Source organism: Sinohyriopsis cumingii, chromosome 17, assembly GCF_028554795.1.
Source record: "Sinohyriopsis cumingii isolate HCF-2022 chromosome 17, ASM2855479v2, whole genome shotgun sequence".
Lineage (NCBI taxonomy): Eukaryota > Metazoa > Mollusca > Bivalvia > Unionida > Unionidae > Sinohyriopsis > Sinohyriopsis cumingii.
Window position 1 is genome coordinate 76058753 of NC_142977.1, and position 18836 is coordinate 76077588.

The window sequence follows — 18836 nt, forward strand, 5'->3', positions numbered from 1 at the left end:
GCCCATTATAGACTTGGTCTGTCCAAATTTATTTCTATTACACATTCATAAGAATCCTTCGTATGTAACTTGTATTATGGTGTTCTATGCTTACTTGAAAGTAACGAAAACAATTTTTACATATGATCTGAGTTTTCAATATTATAGACCCAGTCTTCTTTGCAACTGGAATGAGTAACATCTAGGTCATATGAAATATGTATCAATAGGGATTTGATAAACAGGCGATTCATTCCTGTTTTAAGTCAGTCTGTGAGAATCCATTTTGATCAGAATTTACAGTTGCGTTCAGATATCATTCGAGAGGAATTATTTACTTATAATAGCAATTGGAATTACTAAAGTAGTCAGGAACGTTTGGTTTTATACACATTACATTGGATTCATTTAAACTCACTTGGAGTTATTCTGGATCGGATCACTGTGCCCCTACAGTACATACAAGGATTTTCGAATTCATAAAAAATAATCTATATTTTGAACATGTGATAGGAGATTTTGGATTTTGTCAGTGTCTCTTAACTATTAAATTGTTATTGTAGAGTAATAAATTGTTGTTAACTGTACTTAAATTGTTGGTATCAATTTCTTTATTTTACATAGTTTAATTGCTTGAGTTGTAACAATAGACTCAAGGTCAACAAAATATATAATTGCTTAAGTTTATTAAAATTCTCAAAATGTCTTATTCCTTAATGGATTGAAATAACAGTCGAGAAAAGTTGCTTAGTTTTTTTAATTTAATTAATCACTGCCCTTTATGGTTCCCATTGTTGTTGTTATTGATCATGGTAGCTCTGTGATGTTACCCCAGCCATTGATGAAAGTCAAAGCCCCAAATTATAGGAAAGATCATTTTGTAACCGGGACAATTATTCACATACAGTATATTGTGGCAGCTGTCCACATACAGCGCTCGTATTTCTTTCAGCCAATGTGGCAACGGCAAAGGTATTTCAAAACAAGTCTATACAAATATATGCTGTACTTTCTCGAGTTAAATCACTGGCTTTGGGTAAACGTAGGAGGAGGTACAGGTACTTCTGTGCGTGCTACGCAGGCTAATTTGTTGAAGGCAACGGGTTATTCAGAACTGATTCAAATGTTCGATTTTGTTTTGTATTTATTTCTTTCTTTCTTTGCGTTGTTGATTTGAGGTGCAGGGATGATGTTGGATGTTAATTTGTTAAATCAATATTTTGCATTTTTGTGTAAAGCAGGAAAGCCTTCAGTTCCCTTATTGTCGGAGATTGTGCATGTCAGTGTCTGAGTGTTATGTTTGTTTCTATTTTTATACCAATGATTATTTTCAAAATTTTGTATATCATAACAACTGCTGTATAGGACAAACAAATTAGCATGCAGATTACACACTTTGGTCAAATACCTATTAATAGAAACACATACATAGGCAGCGAAGATATCATGCAGTACGTTCATGCTTGCCCCTCTGCACGTGAGAAACGTGCACTGTATTTGGTACTAGATTAGAATGCTGACTGCAAAGAATGTGTATGAGATTTTGATTTTTAACATTGCTTTAACAATTTTTCAGTTATATTGCAACTATATCTGCATTGTGGCAGTTTATAGTCATGTCTAGCACGGTGGCATCATGTCCCACCCAATGACGTTATCCTGACGCCAGGCCGACCAGTCCTAACACTAACATCTTAATGCTGAGCGCAAAGCAAGGCAGCCGCTAGTACCATTTGTATAAGTCTTTGTGATGACTCGGCCGGGATTCGAACCCGCAACCTCCCCCATCCGAGGCGGACGCTCTAAACACTAAGGCCACCGAAGCGGTCGCAAGATGCAAAGAAAAACTTCAATAACATTAAATAAAAACAGGTATTTAACAATCAATGCAAGTGTACATTGTTGGTTTATTTAGGATGGGGGTACATATACATGTCGGTCAAGTACAAATATTGGCCTTATTTGCTTCCGTTACTTAGATCATCTGCATGATACCAAGACATGTACTTAATTTATCTTATTTTATATACACGGCAAACGTGAAATAGTTTGCACTGAAACGTCGGTTGTACTTATATCCTTCGTTACTTCATTCCTTTCCTCTTCTTTGGATAGTTCAATAAAGCTGTTCAGCAAATATTATCATTCCATCTAGGAGACTGTTTCTCTTGATTTCTTTGAGCGCAGTTATGTGCCAGACAAATGCAGGTACTCCTCGAGGTTTTTCAAAAGACGAAGCCAGGTGAAAAATCGCAGAATTTATTTACCTTATTAAACATGTGTATAAAACAGTAACTGTAATATGGTGCATATATATGATTATACAATAAATACTGAATCAATACCCTTTGAATTGATATATCTTTCAATTATGGCCTTGGAATGAATGATCTTTAAACCAATCAATAAGTTTTTTCGTATTCACTCATTTAAATCTCGATGTTCAAAGATCTGAATACATGTATGTCAGTGTTAGAGTTTATGGTAGGTTTCAGAAAGGAAAGAACGCAAAGTGGATGGAACATAGGCAAGGATAATGAAATGGAAGAAAACTGTGACAAAATACGATATAGAAAGAAATGAAGTTTTAGTCTTTAAATGTAGACATCATAAAGGAAATAATAAGTAATTAGTAGAAACGTATTTTTCGTTGACCCATTTTTTGCAATGCCAGTGTTAATAACGAAAGGTATCGAAGGTGTCTTTTTCTTTGGCCCATTCTTTTACAATGCTAATTTTGAAAAATATCGACGGTAAGGAGCAAAATAACACTATTTGTAGTTTACACTTACTTCAAAATTCACAGGTCAAACTGACCCAGGGTACTTGTAGAGATCAATACTCATGCAGTAAACACCACAACACGGATATTTAGAGCCATGACCTCCACCACCATCACCATTACCACCACAATACAAGAAGATGGAGAAAAGGACGGTACAATGAAAAAAAATGTAAGATTTAGTTGGGGTGGGGTTAGGGGGTTACTCTTGCATATAAAGTCTTTATCTACTAAGCAACAAAAGATAAAATTTATTTTTCTTTCTAGAAAAGTACTATCAATTTATACAGTAAGGAAAAATCAGCAGCCATAAAGGGCCAGCAAAATAACATTGTTTTGGTATAAATTATCTATCAAAATAAAACGTTTCTTCATCTGAAACAGTGTAATCTATACTGGCAGACTTACATGTGGGAAGGTTGTGAGACCTTGACTTGATGCAGAAGATATCAATATTGTCCATAAATTTACCACATATCTTTTGAAGGACTCGATGGTGTTCTTCCAGCCGAACTTAAGCTAAAAGCAATAATTGATAAACATAATTAGTTGATAATACATTACACGTGTAATGCATGGCCAATTTCACAATATGAACTGATATCACGGGTAGATAATGTAGACACTGGCCTTTCCATTGTTAAGTGGCAGACGATCTAAGTAATTAACGGTCTAATGGGATTACATATAGAAATATAATTTATTGATTGGTCAATTATCTGTGTACTGGAAATGTGTACCTACAACTGACTCTAAACAGTGTCTCATCAACACCATCTGCTCCTCTCTGGAAGATGTATTTGCGTGAAAGACCCACAGTGCATAATGTCACTTGTAGCGATGTGTTAAAGTTAGTTTGTAACCCAGTCATGTGGATCTGTCGCTTTATTTCGACTATCAATTTTGCTTAAGAAAAGGTATCCCGGTTTAAACATGTGCTGAATCCCTCAACAGTGTTGATACCTTCACCATTCTTGCTTCCATAATTCCACGATCTAGTCTGGATGTATTAAAAGTTTGAAATGCTTGAATGAAAGTATGGAATTTTGTTGTGTCACGATTTCACAAGATTTCTTGGGTCATTATACATCGATATATCAAATTACAGCACTGTTTTACATTTATCAAAGGGGAGCATTTGGCTACGTGGTTATGACAGCTGATTTATGAACGTAAGGTTATGGGTTCAAATCGCACAATCTGATCAACTTGGACCCCCTACAATGGTGTTGCATTGAACAAATACTTTTGTTCTATTGCCTCGGAATAAAACACACACACACACACATAAAGGCAGATTTTATATATATATACTTAGAAATGCACAAACAGGCAGAGATGTATAAAAATATATATATAGGTACATAGACGAAAAATATCTACAAAGATATACATACAGATACAAAATAAATTATAGTATTGTGTAACATACCTTTTTAAATCACACAGAGGCATTGTATAATAAACTGACAATTTCATTACAATATAATACTGAACGAGCTAATGTGATAAACCGCATGTCTTACCAAGCTGGAATGAGAAATATAATTCATTATAATTACGTAGAAATCATATTTGCAATATTCAGAAATAAAATATATCACCTTTCCATGCCTGATGTTATAGACTGGTATCCCTGTCATGCTTGGTACATAGTTTTAACTCTTACAAACACAACGTCGGGAACAATTCTCTAAAGAGATTGGCGACGTAAATAATGACATTACGCTATTAATTCTAATATAAAGTAATGACGACAAAATTTTAAGCTGCCCTGACACCGAATTGAATAAAGGAAAAAGCTTTCAAATAATTAATATTGCGCATACTTCGTAAAGCAGACATATGTTGCTATTCGCACAAATAAATACCCCTGCGAGCTCCTGTAAAATTTACTAGATGCGCTTTCATACCTGCTGTAGGTGGCGACTAATCAAGGAAAACATTTTGTACGTCGATGTATCCTGTGATGATGTTTTATTTGAGGTATCTGGCTGTTGGTGAGTCTTCAGTTTATATAAACAGACCGAATTTGTCAATTAAGGATTTTGCCCCTTCTAGCTATATTTTAGTTCGTGTGCCTTTTTGGGTATATCGAAGCCTACTCGGCAATGTATAACAAGGATTTTTTGATGTACCTGTTAAGCCTAATGCATACATGCATGCGTACACACACACACACACACACACACACACATTCATACATACATACATACAAAACGACTAGGCACAATTTACATTTCATAAACATCAAACTTGATTTTGATTCACACTAGACCATCATGCAAAAACGCATCTTACAAAACCCATCACATGACAAAACAAGCTATCTTTGCTTAGTTTTATATCAATACTGTACATATCTATCATAATAAATAATCAAATAGTAATTGTTGCAACATACGAGAAATTGGATATGGATGTATCTTTCAGAGAATTATGCGTAATATAAATTTTAAATAATAAAACTTCACCAAATATAATATCCACCTCAACGGTAGTTTTCATGTTGATGTAGTGAAATAGTTACCGTCTAGGGATAATGTTCTGTTAAAACATTCGAAAAATAGGAAATATAGTACTGGTTTTGTTCTAATAGGCGCTCACATAGTATTAATCGAAAATTACTGATTTTCTTCCAAGATATCACCCGGATGCTAAGGTCAACCAAATTAAACCTTTCTCTTTTGATTTTGATTTTTGAAGGTTAGTGAGTTACTTAGATTTTGGTAAAATAAATCGATCCTTGCATTTGTGAGAGGTAAATATCCATAAGTGACACCCCTGACACGGAATCAACCCCACTAATGGTTGAAAATTCGGAATTTTTACCACTAAAAATTTCAATTTATGTGACGCCTTAATCTAGCAATATGGATTTTACTAAACAGAATTCCAAGGTAGAACTTAGCAGCGTTGTGATGTGTACAAAGTTTGAGAGATTTACTGAAGCAAACGAAAGCATTTATAAACTGGGACTCTCTCATGAAGCAGTAACCAAGGAGATTCAATTCTGTCTCCCTGTGTGGCATCTTTGGCTCTGTCCTTATCACGTGTATCATGTTGTCCAACGCAGCCTGTTGATGTCTCTCTTTTCCTAACCTGCAGAAATTCAAATATTGAAAGAAGTACAGACACCTAAGGGAATCTACATCTGCACATTCATACCATAAAGGTTCGTTCGCATCTCTTAAAGCCGGGCGTGCTCCAATTGACCTTAACATTTCCATCTTCAACTGGGTGGGGGTAATGGGGGTCTCTGACGGGAGATAGACGACGCTGAAGGAAATCTGGTTCTGCAGCACATCTTCAGGATCACATTTTTCTGTACTACACTTATCGAAATTGAATTCATGATTACCTCTTAAATTGCATCCTCTACCAATTTTACTAGAAACTATATATCTCATTTTATGATCAGTCATATGCTGTAGACACATCTCTGTCAAATCACAGTCCCCAAGCATGGTACCAAGTCCACACAGCTTTAGTCTTACTGAGGTAGCATCACTGTCAATTCCAAGGGACAGACACCTTGATGCGAAAGCCATCAGATAATCTACTTCCTCCTGAGATAGAGAATGTGCATTTTCTTTGCATACAGAAACCACATGAAAACCAAGTCGTGAAAACAGAATCATTAAGACATGATGTAGATATATTCCCAATGTGTGAGGTGCGTGTTGCAAAGTATGCATTATACGTCTAATATAGCTTGTCATAATGTTGTATTCCTGAGGAATCTCTAGAAGCATAACATTCCTGCAATCGACTAGCCCCTCGAAACATATGTAATAGTTAATACATATTTCTCGAGTTATATTTGTCTTGAAGCTTCTTGAGTTCCAAATCATGTCCAAACTGCTGCAATCGTATAACAGAAGCTCTCCGAAATTACAACATTCTAATCCAAGCAACATTCGGCAATCTTCGGATAAAAGAAGTCCCAGTATCTTAGTTAAAATGATCTGTGTTGTTCCGAATATCTTTCTATCGTAGATGTTGTTCGTAACGATAAAATAGTCAGGACAATATCCTACACTGGCCCACTCGTACAAATATTTAGTACACAAAGTAAGACAGAATAGAAGGTTTTCAGTACGCCACAATTCAGTCGGTGTTCTTTCCCTCACCCAAAATATGCAAACCTTGCAATGATAGCTTGAAAAGGCATCACCAAGGATAGGTTCAATGTAGGTTTTCTTTATCATTTTTAGTAACTGATATACTTTCATCACTGTGTCTTCAAAAGACCTTGTGAGTTCTCTTTCTGTGAAAGAGAAAGATAATCTCCATTCCAGATCGCTTTCATGGCTGTGTGGGTGTCCAATTTCAACAGCAAAGCAGCCATCTTTCCTTGCATTTTGTAGATGATGTGAAGAGGGCCATCCTTGTGGTCGGCGGCGTTGGAACCATTCATGTGCCTCATTAGGCCATTGTATTCACCGAATAGCATGTACATTATCCAAACACATTTCGTTCGTTTCATATACATCACGCCTTGATGGGCCCATGAAAACGTTACCAGGATAGATTGCTCTACTAAATTGGTTGGATAACACAGTTCTATCATATGAATCTACTCTATAGTACTCATCCTGATAATCGAATACTGGAACAGGAGTATTGTCAGGTAGCATTTTTACTCCCTGTAGTTTAACATAACCAGGATGAGTATGGTCATCATACACCATGAGGAAATTAATTTTGTCGGGCTGACAATCAGTGAGGTCTGTGACGAACTGTACTTTGCCAGACCCAAATACTAAGTCAAGATCTGAACATAGTCCTGGTCCTGTAGATCCTTCTCCTCTACTGCCAAATATGTGATGATAGGCACTTTCTAGTCCCAAAATATATCTTATGTTGGAGAAACACTCATTCGCAGTGGCAACCAGGACCTTCTTATCACGATCTTCCTGTGAGTAGCCGATGACATCTAGAATGATGGATACCCGCTCAGACACAGAGCGGTAATAGTCTGGAACATGGTGATACATGTCACCTGAAGTTTAAAAAATAAATTTCTATAGTGATTTTAAAACATTACAAACTTTTCATTTATCCAACTTGAATCATCAACAGCATAAGCATCATTTCCATCATCGACTGTTCACTAAAAAAGTAGATCATCAGAACATACTGAGACACAATCATGTTTTTTTGTTCTGCAATTTACTATTAATACATACTGTTTGTAAAGTTAGTCATGTGGATGTTGCATCAATTTATATCATCCGAATAATATTAACCGTCGAATATTTAGTATTATTATTACTATTATTATTATTACTATTGTTTTTCTTGTTGTTGTTATAGAAATAGTAATAGTAGCAGGATATGGTTGTTGTCTATGGACGTTTCTAACAAACGTGTTGAATATACGTAAAAATAAAATGATTCAACAGTTTTCACTTTTCCTATAACATGGATATATATACGACAATGTGTGTCATTATCATTTTTATCAGTGTCTATTCCGCTCCTGAGTAATGAATTTTTAAAATGTCTCATGGCGTTATTGGTTATTTTTATACAAAGAGACGACTTTTATGAAGAAAACAAGTGCAAATCATGTGCTTGCTTTTGAAATAGTTATGTTGACTCAATTGAAAAACAAATGAATCTAAAACTTTCTCAAATTCTCAAAACTACAAATTTCTAATTTTATCCTCTTATTAAACTGATTGATTTAAGACTGTGATTGTTTGATTTCTTTATAAATAAATCTTTCCGTTATAATATGCACTCTTACGACCATATGGTCTGAAATTAGGTCAAATAAAGGAGCGATAACCAAAAATATTTGTACAATTCAACAAAAAAATTATTTCTCTAGAATACAAGGTGAAACTTTAAAAGGAACTTATAGTATTGTGAATTAAATCCAAAATAGTTCTAAATGTATTGTCACAGGTCCAAAGGAATAGAGTTGTACTTAAAGTCCCTTGGAGTTCCAAAATAAATTCCAACGCAGAATGTGTTGATGTGCCTGTAGTATCGAACAGGTGGTAACAGTCTTTGGGTGTACCACAATAATATAATCCAAATCGTCTTGTCTGAGATCACTAAATTTGCGGATTAATGTTTCTGTCCAAGAATATTATTGAGCACTTTGTAATTCCAGCGAAAAATAATTTGAATAAATAAATCCACCCAAAAGAAACTGAACACAACAATATGATTGATTTTGCGTGACATGCTAAGGTAAGAATGAGTAAGTTTTCAATAAAAGATAATTATATACCTGAAAAATCCCTGACAACTTAACGGAATTTTCCACTGTAGAAGCTTCTAAAGTTAGAATCAAGACTATGCTAACCATTAATAATGATCTGAATACTGAATCCACAATCACAGAGAATTTGTTTGCTATGGATTCTGTTATTTATAAAATAAATTTCCCTTTTCAGGTGCTCCATCAATTTGATTTTGGACCAAAGTCAATTATAAAAGTTAATTATACATAACATATAATCATGGAAAAACAAGCCAATAAACATTACAAATTAAATATACATGATACTACCGTCACAGTATAAAAAGCTTTGATAAAGACGACTGCTAAATCAATAGACTTAAGTTAAATGGACTGGTATTAAAGTATTCGTGCAATTATCACAGTATAAGAAAGGTAGAGGATAAACAGTCAGATTGATGTTATTAAAATGTGTGTATGGAGACGGGAAGGATGAGAAACGTGACTGTTCCACCAAAGTCTGACGTTCACAGCCATTTGATGGAAGTATTATTTCCTCCTCCCGGTTCGCTTGATTTATCTAAACGGTTAATGCACTGAAAATGTAACTGCGAAAGCTTAACTGGTAAAGCGTTGGACAGTAAAATTAGCGCGGTTATAATACGCGACCAGGCCAGCGCAATTAGGATTTAAGAGCTGTCCTATGTCCATTTTGTTGGCTTGATAAAATCAATGATGTGTTAAATGCACCGTTAACACCAATCATCTAATATCATACCTCGAAAAATTGTAGTAATCTATGACAAGCCGCTATAGCGTATATCATTATTTTCAAACAAATCGTTATAAGGTAAATCTGAAAGTAATCGGTACCTGTTCATGTTCTAAGAAAGTTTTCTGCCCACCTATTTTAGAAGAACGTGACCGTTCATTGGTGCATATCAGATCTGCTTATTCAAACGTAGAATCCAACTTTAGTCGGAGTGTATTTTGGCACATCAGAAAGAAGTCTTTTTTTACGTATTTACTGATTTCGTTTGGACACTGAGAACAGCTGGTTATTAATTTCAAAAAGCAATCATGTTCTTCTAGTGCCTACATGTGAGACTGTTAAACACGGAATAAGTGTACATTGTAACGTTCGAGGTACTCGTATTCGTGAATGTAAATTTCTTTTAGATATGCCTACTTTTTTATTTGTAAAATAAAACAATTATTTAACATAAGTATAATGTTTTCATACATAAATATAGCTACACATTTTCTTGACATGTATGACCGCTCCGATGGCCTAGTGGTTAGAGCGTCCGCCTCGAACCCAGGCTAAGTCATACCAAAGGCTTACAAAGATGGTACTATAACACCTGCCTCGCTTGGTGCTCAGCATTAAGAGGTTAGTGTTGGTGTCAGGATAATGTGCTACATGTCTACGGCATGATGCCCCAATGCTAGACATCACAATAAACTGTCACACTGCATACATCGTAGCGATATGACTGAACTTTTTGTTTAAAGTTACCTTAAAAATCTAAATATCACACACACACACACTCTTAACATATGTGAATTCCTTTCACATCAAACATTTCTGAAAATGTGTGCATTTCAGAATGCATACGTATAATAAAAATTTACTTTATGCATTTTGTGCAAACAATGATAAGTTCATAGATAAATAATATTTGTCTATGTAATTTTCTATTCACATATGTTAAATAAATGAAGCCCGTCACATACCTTACATCATTTTGTACACATTAAAAAATTTCTTTAACATATGGAAAAAGGGATTAATGCTACAATGATCGAGTAGTATGATAATAGAGGCGTTGTATCTTTCTCATGTACGGTACCCTCCCCCCATGACTTTGTCTTCATTCCAAGCCCACGCAAACGCGTGAAAGTTATCAACAGCCACCCCTGCAAGAGTGAACTGATGTGGGGTAGCATATTTTAATCTCGATTGGCACCCAACAAAACAGCTATTATCATAATCTACAGTAAATGAGATTGCCCGTTGACGTGACAAGTTACATGTACAATTACAACCCCACAAGAACATTTACGGCAACTGCCAACGCCTGCGATCAGTACATACGTGAGTGACGCAGAAATATATCCACTGGCCACTGCCATGCTTTTCATCAATGCTCGCGTGGACACCGTCTTTGGAAATTATTAAAGACACAATATTTCGACACGATGTGTCCCAAAATACAAATACAAATATTGGAAATATATCACTGACACAATCTTTGATCACGAATATAGTTTCCAATACATCCGTTCTCGCAGATCTATCAATAATTGCATACAGATTTAGTGTAAGCTCTGTATTATCTGCCAGTATAATAAGGTTGCGTCTTGTGCAATGGTTTATTAAATTCTGTTTCCCGAGTGCCGTCCAATTTTCAAATGGAAAATAGCTTTAATGAAGAAATATACAATTTTAGCGTGCCGATTATTTCAAAACAAAGTTGCACATTTCTTGCCCTTATACAAGAGCTAATAAAATTTAAGAAAAAAATTACTAACATTATTGCCATGTGGACGTGCTAACAATGTTTAAGAGACCTAAAATATATTAATCAAAGACTATGTCTGATTACCATTACTGGACCATGTAGGAATCTGTATATAATAAGCCATGGAATGGAAGTTCGAAATGGCCTAATTTCTACATTGGCTTAATATAGGGAGGGTACGCGCGCATGCTTTTTTACTTCCTTGAAGTATGAGTTCATACGCTTATTTGATAAGTGTTCTCACTGGCCTATTCAGTTATCGTGATATCCTGCTGATCAGGCTATTCCAAAGTCAACCCACACTCGAGTAAAAAAACTTCTCTTAATAATTCAGGAAACGTTGAAGCTTCAGTTCGTAGTTCAATAAAAATGAAATTCGATCTGACGATCTAAAGTCGATGTATATTACAGATACGAGGCAGGCATAATTCTTTGAAATGTAATTTGATTTGAACAATATCTGAGGTTTCAAGCATGTCATTTGGCACTCTAGGGGTTATTCTTTAATTGCATTCAAACTGCCTCAAATAAAACAAACTAAATGCGTAATTTCACCATAAGCATGCAATCGGCAACATGACTATAATCTCAAGGTACCGATCCACAAGCAAAATCCTTTTATATTAAAGAACTAACGCGGAATATATATATATATATATATATATATATATATATATATATATATATATATATATATATAGGCACGCGTAAAGACATTTATGGGAGGTGTGATTGGGTCTACAATTTCCCGCCATATTTGCTGTGTAACGCGCTGTCAAGGTCCAATATATTTAAAGTTTTTAATCACGTGTTCTGCCAGACAATCTCAATGCTTTCACACCAGCTTCGCGCGGAGGGTAGGGACTTTGGCGTCAGTTGAGCCAATTTCCTTCTGGGTTGCGGTCGTGTTTTCTTTTTCTGTGGAAATTTTTCCCTCCTCCACCCCATCATACCTTCCTGTCTATAATTCTTATATGTTATCTTGTTGCTAATGATATGTTTTTTGATTTGTTTCTATTTTATCAATTTGTTCGGTTTTTAGGCGGTTGCATCCGCTGTAATCTCTTATAAGGTTATACGGTTTCTACAGTCTCGTTATTTTATAATGCCGCTCGTCTCAGTGTTTCATTTGTTAGCACCTTTACTTGGTATATTTTGTTCGAAGTTATATTGCTGTAAATACTTAGCTTCATTAAGTTGAGTCTGCTCAGTATATAATAATGATGTTTACGGCGATTGCAGCCTCAAAAAATGCCTGTATTATACGCTGTGTCTCACTGTTCAGTTTCTTTGCACGTTTACGCTATAGACTTTGTCCACAGAGTTATGTTATGCTGTAAATACATAGCAAATATTTGGTTCACTAATATCATTTATGTTCAATACAAAGTCACGAAAAGTGGCCAGCATCAAACACAACGTTTATCTTTGTTTTAATTATGTACCCATATTCTTTGACTTTGTAATATTTGCACGACCGACCTAGGGAATTCTTTCTTTTCACTCTCTCTCTCTTCCTCTCGACCCCATCGATGTTGGAAAGAGTAGGCTGGTGTACGCACATTTAATTTTACACTCTCATCAAACAAGTTAATAATACAGAACCATGTGTTTTCATTCAGTTTCTTTCTGACAATAACGTTCACCCCTCTTCTACACGTGTAAGAACACACACACACACACACACATGCACACACATTTCACAGATTGATCCTTATGCACTTATAGAATTTTGATAAGATAAAGAGCGTATATGGTGTTGGTAATAATCTTACCAAAGAAATGGAGTGTTTTTAACGTTGTTTAGAGTATTAATGTGCTATTTCGTTTAAATGTGTTATACAGATGTGTCAAAGATGCTCGAGATATGTTTCACGACTCTTCAGCTGTCATGAGCTTCTTGACAAATAATTCAAATTAGGAATTGGCATGGACAAGCAAAGATGTAAACTTAGCACGGAATACAACGACAAGAGAAAAAAATAAGTTATTTGATATTGTACAAGAAAACATCAAACTACTGGCATCTAGGTATGAAGACCGTACATTGTTCATCGGTGATAGGGAACCTAGATACTATAAATATTCTTCTGGGATTAATAAAACGAGGGCATACCAGTGGGTAAGATCTTATGAAGCCCTTTCGAAGTCCAAAGAAGAAAAACAATAGATGAGATATACGGATTCCAAAACGTTTAAAATCCTTTGTATTAATGCTGCTAATGGCAGTATGAAGTATGATGAATTATGTACTGGTAGATGATCGGAGTTATTTTTGACTGGCATCGACTGAAGGACCTTTTACACGAGTTTACTGATTTATTTGTTACTTATTATTCAAACTGAGCTGTTGTATATTTACAATACCCTGACGGTATTGCCGAATAATATAAGTAGTAAGGTGGGGCACTTCACGTACAATGGAAATTAGCATTACAGAGACCCCTGGGTCAGATTACGTACAATGGAAATTTAACATGGCGAAAAATCGTGGGTCAGATTACGTACAAGGGGAATTAACATGGGAATAAATCGTGGGTCACTATAGTGTGGGTCTGTCTAGCGACAAGGGAAATTAACATGGGGGAATAGGGGGGAATTGAACATGGGATTTTTTTTTTTTTTTTACATTTTTTTTTTTACATTTAAATTTAAATTTAAATTTAAAAAAAGGGGTAGGCAATTGAAAAGTCATTCTCTTTTCGAGAAATATGCGTGGCCCTGAAAAGGGCCTTTGGGTTTATGTTAATGTATCCATTAACATAAAGGGCACCGCATTGGTCTTCTTCTTGTCCTTAGGTTGCGTCTCACTGTTGGCCCGTAAATCAGCACTCTTTTGAGGCATCCTTGTCTTTCTACGTAGATCCTACGTATCCACAGACTGGTGTTTGTCCTGTGGACAACGGTCCACTTGGATCGGACATACATGAGCATGTCCGTTCTAAACATCATGGAAGACACAAGGGTGGATGATTCGACTGTGGTCCACATCTTGAAGCGACGAGAACAGGTGAATCAATGCAGTGAACTGCGCTTATTTATTGGTAGAGGTAGGATTGAAACGGATTGAGTTCATTCACCAATCCAAACACGCGTTACAAAATTCAGTCAACCCGCATCCAATCCGAAGAGAGCAGTCTGTGACGTCAGTTGGTCTATATAGATTCGCTAGCGCTTGTGTGCAGTCAATCTATACGACAGTGATTCAACATGAAGGAAATTCAGAAAACGATCCATTGGGGTGCACCAACAGGGGAGACTGCCCAAGGGAACCCGGACTTACTTTCAGAAGAGGTGAATTGGGATTTTGTGGATTTTCTCTCCTCGCAAGAATTTGTTCCTGAACCTTCATTACCGCAAGTGGAGAATTTTAGACAGAGACAGAAAGAAGAATTGGAGAAATTTATACAACGACAAAAGGAAGCGGAACAAGCTTTTCTCCAACAGCAACAGCAGCAAGAAGAAGAGGTAAGAAAAAAACAACAGCAACAACAGCAAGAAGAAGTAGCAGCAAAGAAACAAGAGGGTGAAAATCAAACGGTCACGGTACTGTTGGACATTTTAGCGGAGTTAAGAAGTCTGAAACAAATGTATCAGACTTCTTTATTACGACCGAAGAGAATACGACCTTCCCGAGCTAAACACGTTAGCCCTGTGACCAAACCTACCGTTCCACCCTTAGTGATTTCAACCCAATCATCATCATCAACGTTACGCAGTCCAGAAGTAGGCCTTGGCCGTGGCAAAGGCTTAAGGCAGTTAAAGTTGATTGCTTAAACTCACCCCTACACCAAAATAAAAAGGCCCTTTTCAGGGCCACCCACATTTATCGAAAAGAGATAACCTTTCAATTTGCCAATAACTCAGAAAAAAAAAAATAAACCAACCCATTTTACCCCCTATAGTACGTGTCTTTGTATGAGTGCGTGAGTCTAGCTTCTTTTTTTAAAATCAAAACTCAAAGACACTTACCTTATATCATTAATTTATTCTTTTATCCATTGTTACAATCCAATTCACAATTCACAACACAACACTTTAATAAAAAGTTCATTAACTTCTTCTTTCTCCTTTTTTAGTCTCTCTGTTTTTTAAATTTCTTCACCGTCACACTCTTTTCCTCTTCTTCCTCCTCGCTTTCTTCCCTTCTTTTCTTCTCCTGTTTCTTTTTCTTCACCTGTCTGATTTCTTCCTCTGAAGAATCCCTCTCTTCTTCTGAAGAATTCCTCTTTTCTTCTGACTCCTCTTGTTTCTTTTTTGGGCAATCTGGAGACCAATGTCCTTTTTCTTTGCAATAATAACAGGTATCTTGACTTTTGTCTTTTTTAGCCCCTGTTTTTTTTTTCTTTTTTGACGGTCTGGACACTCTGAAGACCAATGCCCTTTCTTCTGACAGATATAGCAAGTATCTTGACTTTTATCTCGAAAGGAAGGAGAGTAGTCCGTCGGCTGGTCTGAAGAGAATTTTCTAATGACCCCTCGCAAAGCTCTGACGAAACGTTCGATTTGGCTAGTCTCTTCCATCGTTGTGCTCGGCTTGAGAGTGAAATGAATAGTGAAAGGACAAGACGCACACCCTTTTATATACGCTGGTCTGCCATGACTATAAATTAGTCTATGGTGTTTAAACTTGAGTCATTTGCCGTTTTTCACTCAAGATGAAACGATCCTATTCATTTGAGAAGAAAGAAGAAGAAAGTAAGAGGCAGAAACGTGATCTATCGCCTCGTACCAGAACTGAAGTCTTGGCACAAATTCATGCCAGTGATTTTGAAGAGGACATGAGTGAACCAGAATCCGAACCCTCTAAACCAAGTTCACCACCCTTAGTCAACCCTGAAAAATACTATTCCATTCGAGAGACGGAAAAGCGCTCCTCTAGAAAATTTAGAACCACGGCTTACACCTACACGGTGAAGTTTAAAGATTTCAAGTCCGACGTACCCTTAGAGAAAGCAGAAGGGTTTATCACCGAGATGTGGGATTCTTTGCTCACCGCACTCAAGCGACAATGTCAACCCAAAGAAGACGATCGCTTGACACTATCCATAGATCACGACGGTTTGAAATCCCCTGTTTGGATCGAGTTTAGCAGATCCGCAGAACTAACCCCTTCCAAAGTCATGGACAAGATTCAACACGTACAACAATCTAATGACCAGTTTGACATCACCGATGGTAAAGCCACACTGAAAATGGCCCACGTCTCTCCTCCTCAAGGGACTGGACGCAAAAAGATGTTATTGGTGGACGACCTTCGCAACACCAAAAAGAGTCTCGTCCGAATTAACAACACTCATGACCAGATGTGTTTAGCCCGTGCCATCGTGGTGGGACGAACCTATGCCAACAAGAACGACACGGTAGAATGGAAAAGAACCTGGAACACTATTCAACGTTCCTATCGAGCCAAACAACGAAACGAAGCAGAACTCCTGTTGCAACAAGCTGACCTGTCCAAAGACACACCCTGTGGCATTCCTGAGATGCAGAAATTGCAAGATGTCCTAGCTCCACGATATACCTTGAAAGTGCACCCTCAAGAAATGCGCGGACCTCTGTTGTTTCGAGGCCAAGATTTTAAGGACGGAAAATACATTCATGTTTATTATTACGATGACCATTTCGATACCATTACCACCATCACCGGATTCCTGGGATATGCTTATTATTGTGAGAAATGTGATTATGGTTATAACAATCGAGAGCAACACAAGCATTGTGGAATGAAATGCCCAGGATGTTTGGCCTCTCCACCCTGTCTGAGCGAAGAACCAGTGCCTTGTTCAACTTGTCTGCGCACGTTTGTCAGCCCTACCTGTTACCAACAACATTTGAAAACACAAGGTTCACAGAAGAAATGTGCTTGTCAACTCCTGAGATTGTGCCCTACCTGTGGACAAGGCCTACTTACCAATAATGCTAAGGCACACGTATGTCGAGGAAAGAAAAAATGTCACATTTGTCACCACATCGTGGACTTGGAACACCAATGCTACGTGCAAAAATACCAACCCCCACCAGAGAAAGAGGACGGTCACAAGATGAAAAGCAATTTCATCTTTTTCGATTTCGAATGCATGCAAGAGACCGGCATTCACATTCCTAATTTCTGCGTGGCTCATCGAGCGTGCGAGAAGTGCATTCAAGAACCTATCTTCAGTCATTGCCCTCACTGCAGCAAGATTCCTGGAGGGCGTGAAAAAATCTTTCGGGGACCGAACACGCTAGCCGATTTCGCTCAATGGGTCTTAGACCCCATCGACAAGACGTGGAGCCAAGAGGACATCGAACGTTACGGAGATTGTCATCGTCATGCCACGGTGATGGCTCACAATTTCTCCGGATACGATGGACAGTTTCTTTTGAGGTACTATACGGAACATGGCACCGAGCGTCCTAAAGTCACTTTGAACGGAGCCAAAATCATTTTCATGCAAGTGAGACAAGTACAGTTTAAAGATTCGATGAGCTATTTGGCCATGCCTTTGAGTCGAATGCCTAAAACGTTTGGAATGACAGAAATGGCTAAAGGGTACTTTCCACACTTTTTCAATACGGAAGCCAATCAACACGCCGTTCTACCCCATTTACCTGAGGCTCACTATTACGACCCCGACAACATGCGTACCGAACAACGAGAAGCTTTCTACGCTTGGTACCAGGCTCACGCCTCGGACCCTTTCGACTTTCAGGAAGAAATGCTAAAGTATTGTCGTTCCGACGTGGACATTTTACGGCGTTGCTGTGGAAAATTTCGAGAACTGTTCATGGAACACGGAGGGGTCGATCCTTTGAAAGAAGCTTGCACCATTGCCAAAGCGTGTTCCTTAGTGTACCGCCAACGATTCATGCCTGAAAACACCGTGGCTGTCATCAGTCCTCAAACGACCAACTATGTCAAGCGTCAATACTCGGTCAAAGCCCTACGTTGGTTACATTACTTGTGCGACAAGGAAGACAAGTGGATTCAGCATGCCCGCAACGGAGGGGGCGAAAAGACCATCGGAACGTATTCGGTCGATGGCTGGGACTTAGAAAACCCCAAGATCGTGTACGAGTTTAACGGTTGCTTATTTCACGGATGTCCCGTCTGTTACACTGATCGTAGCACTAAAAATCAGTTTTTGCAACGGACCATGGAAGACTTGTACCAGGACACTTGTCAGCGACGCCTAAAGTTAGAACAGCAAGGATACCAAGTGGTGGAAATGTGGGAACACGAGTACGATCACCGTTTGAAAACCGATCCCGAGTTTAAACGCCTCGTGGAATGTTACCAGTTCATGGACCCGCTGAACCCGAGGGATAGTTTGTACGGAGGAAGGACCAATGCCACCTGTTTGCTGTA

The 18836-nt window shown here is 37.5% G+C and overlaps 1 protein-coding gene across 1 annotated transcript; it reads right to left on the reverse strand.

Moving 5' to 3' along the window:
• Window positions 1–2237: 2237 nt before the first annotated feature.
• Window positions 2238–7761, reverse strand: LOC149779264 (uncharacterized). Its single transcript, XM_089938415.1, has 2 exons — window positions 7216–7761; window positions 2238–7185 (listed from the first exon to the last, which is right to left on the reverse strand). The coding sequence occupies exons 1-2, from the start codon at window positions 7759–7761 to the stop codon at window positions 5605–5607; spliced, it is 2127 nt and encodes a 708-aa protein (XP_089794541.1). The 3' UTR covers window positions 2238–5604.
• Window positions 7762–18836: the final 11075 nt, after the last annotated feature.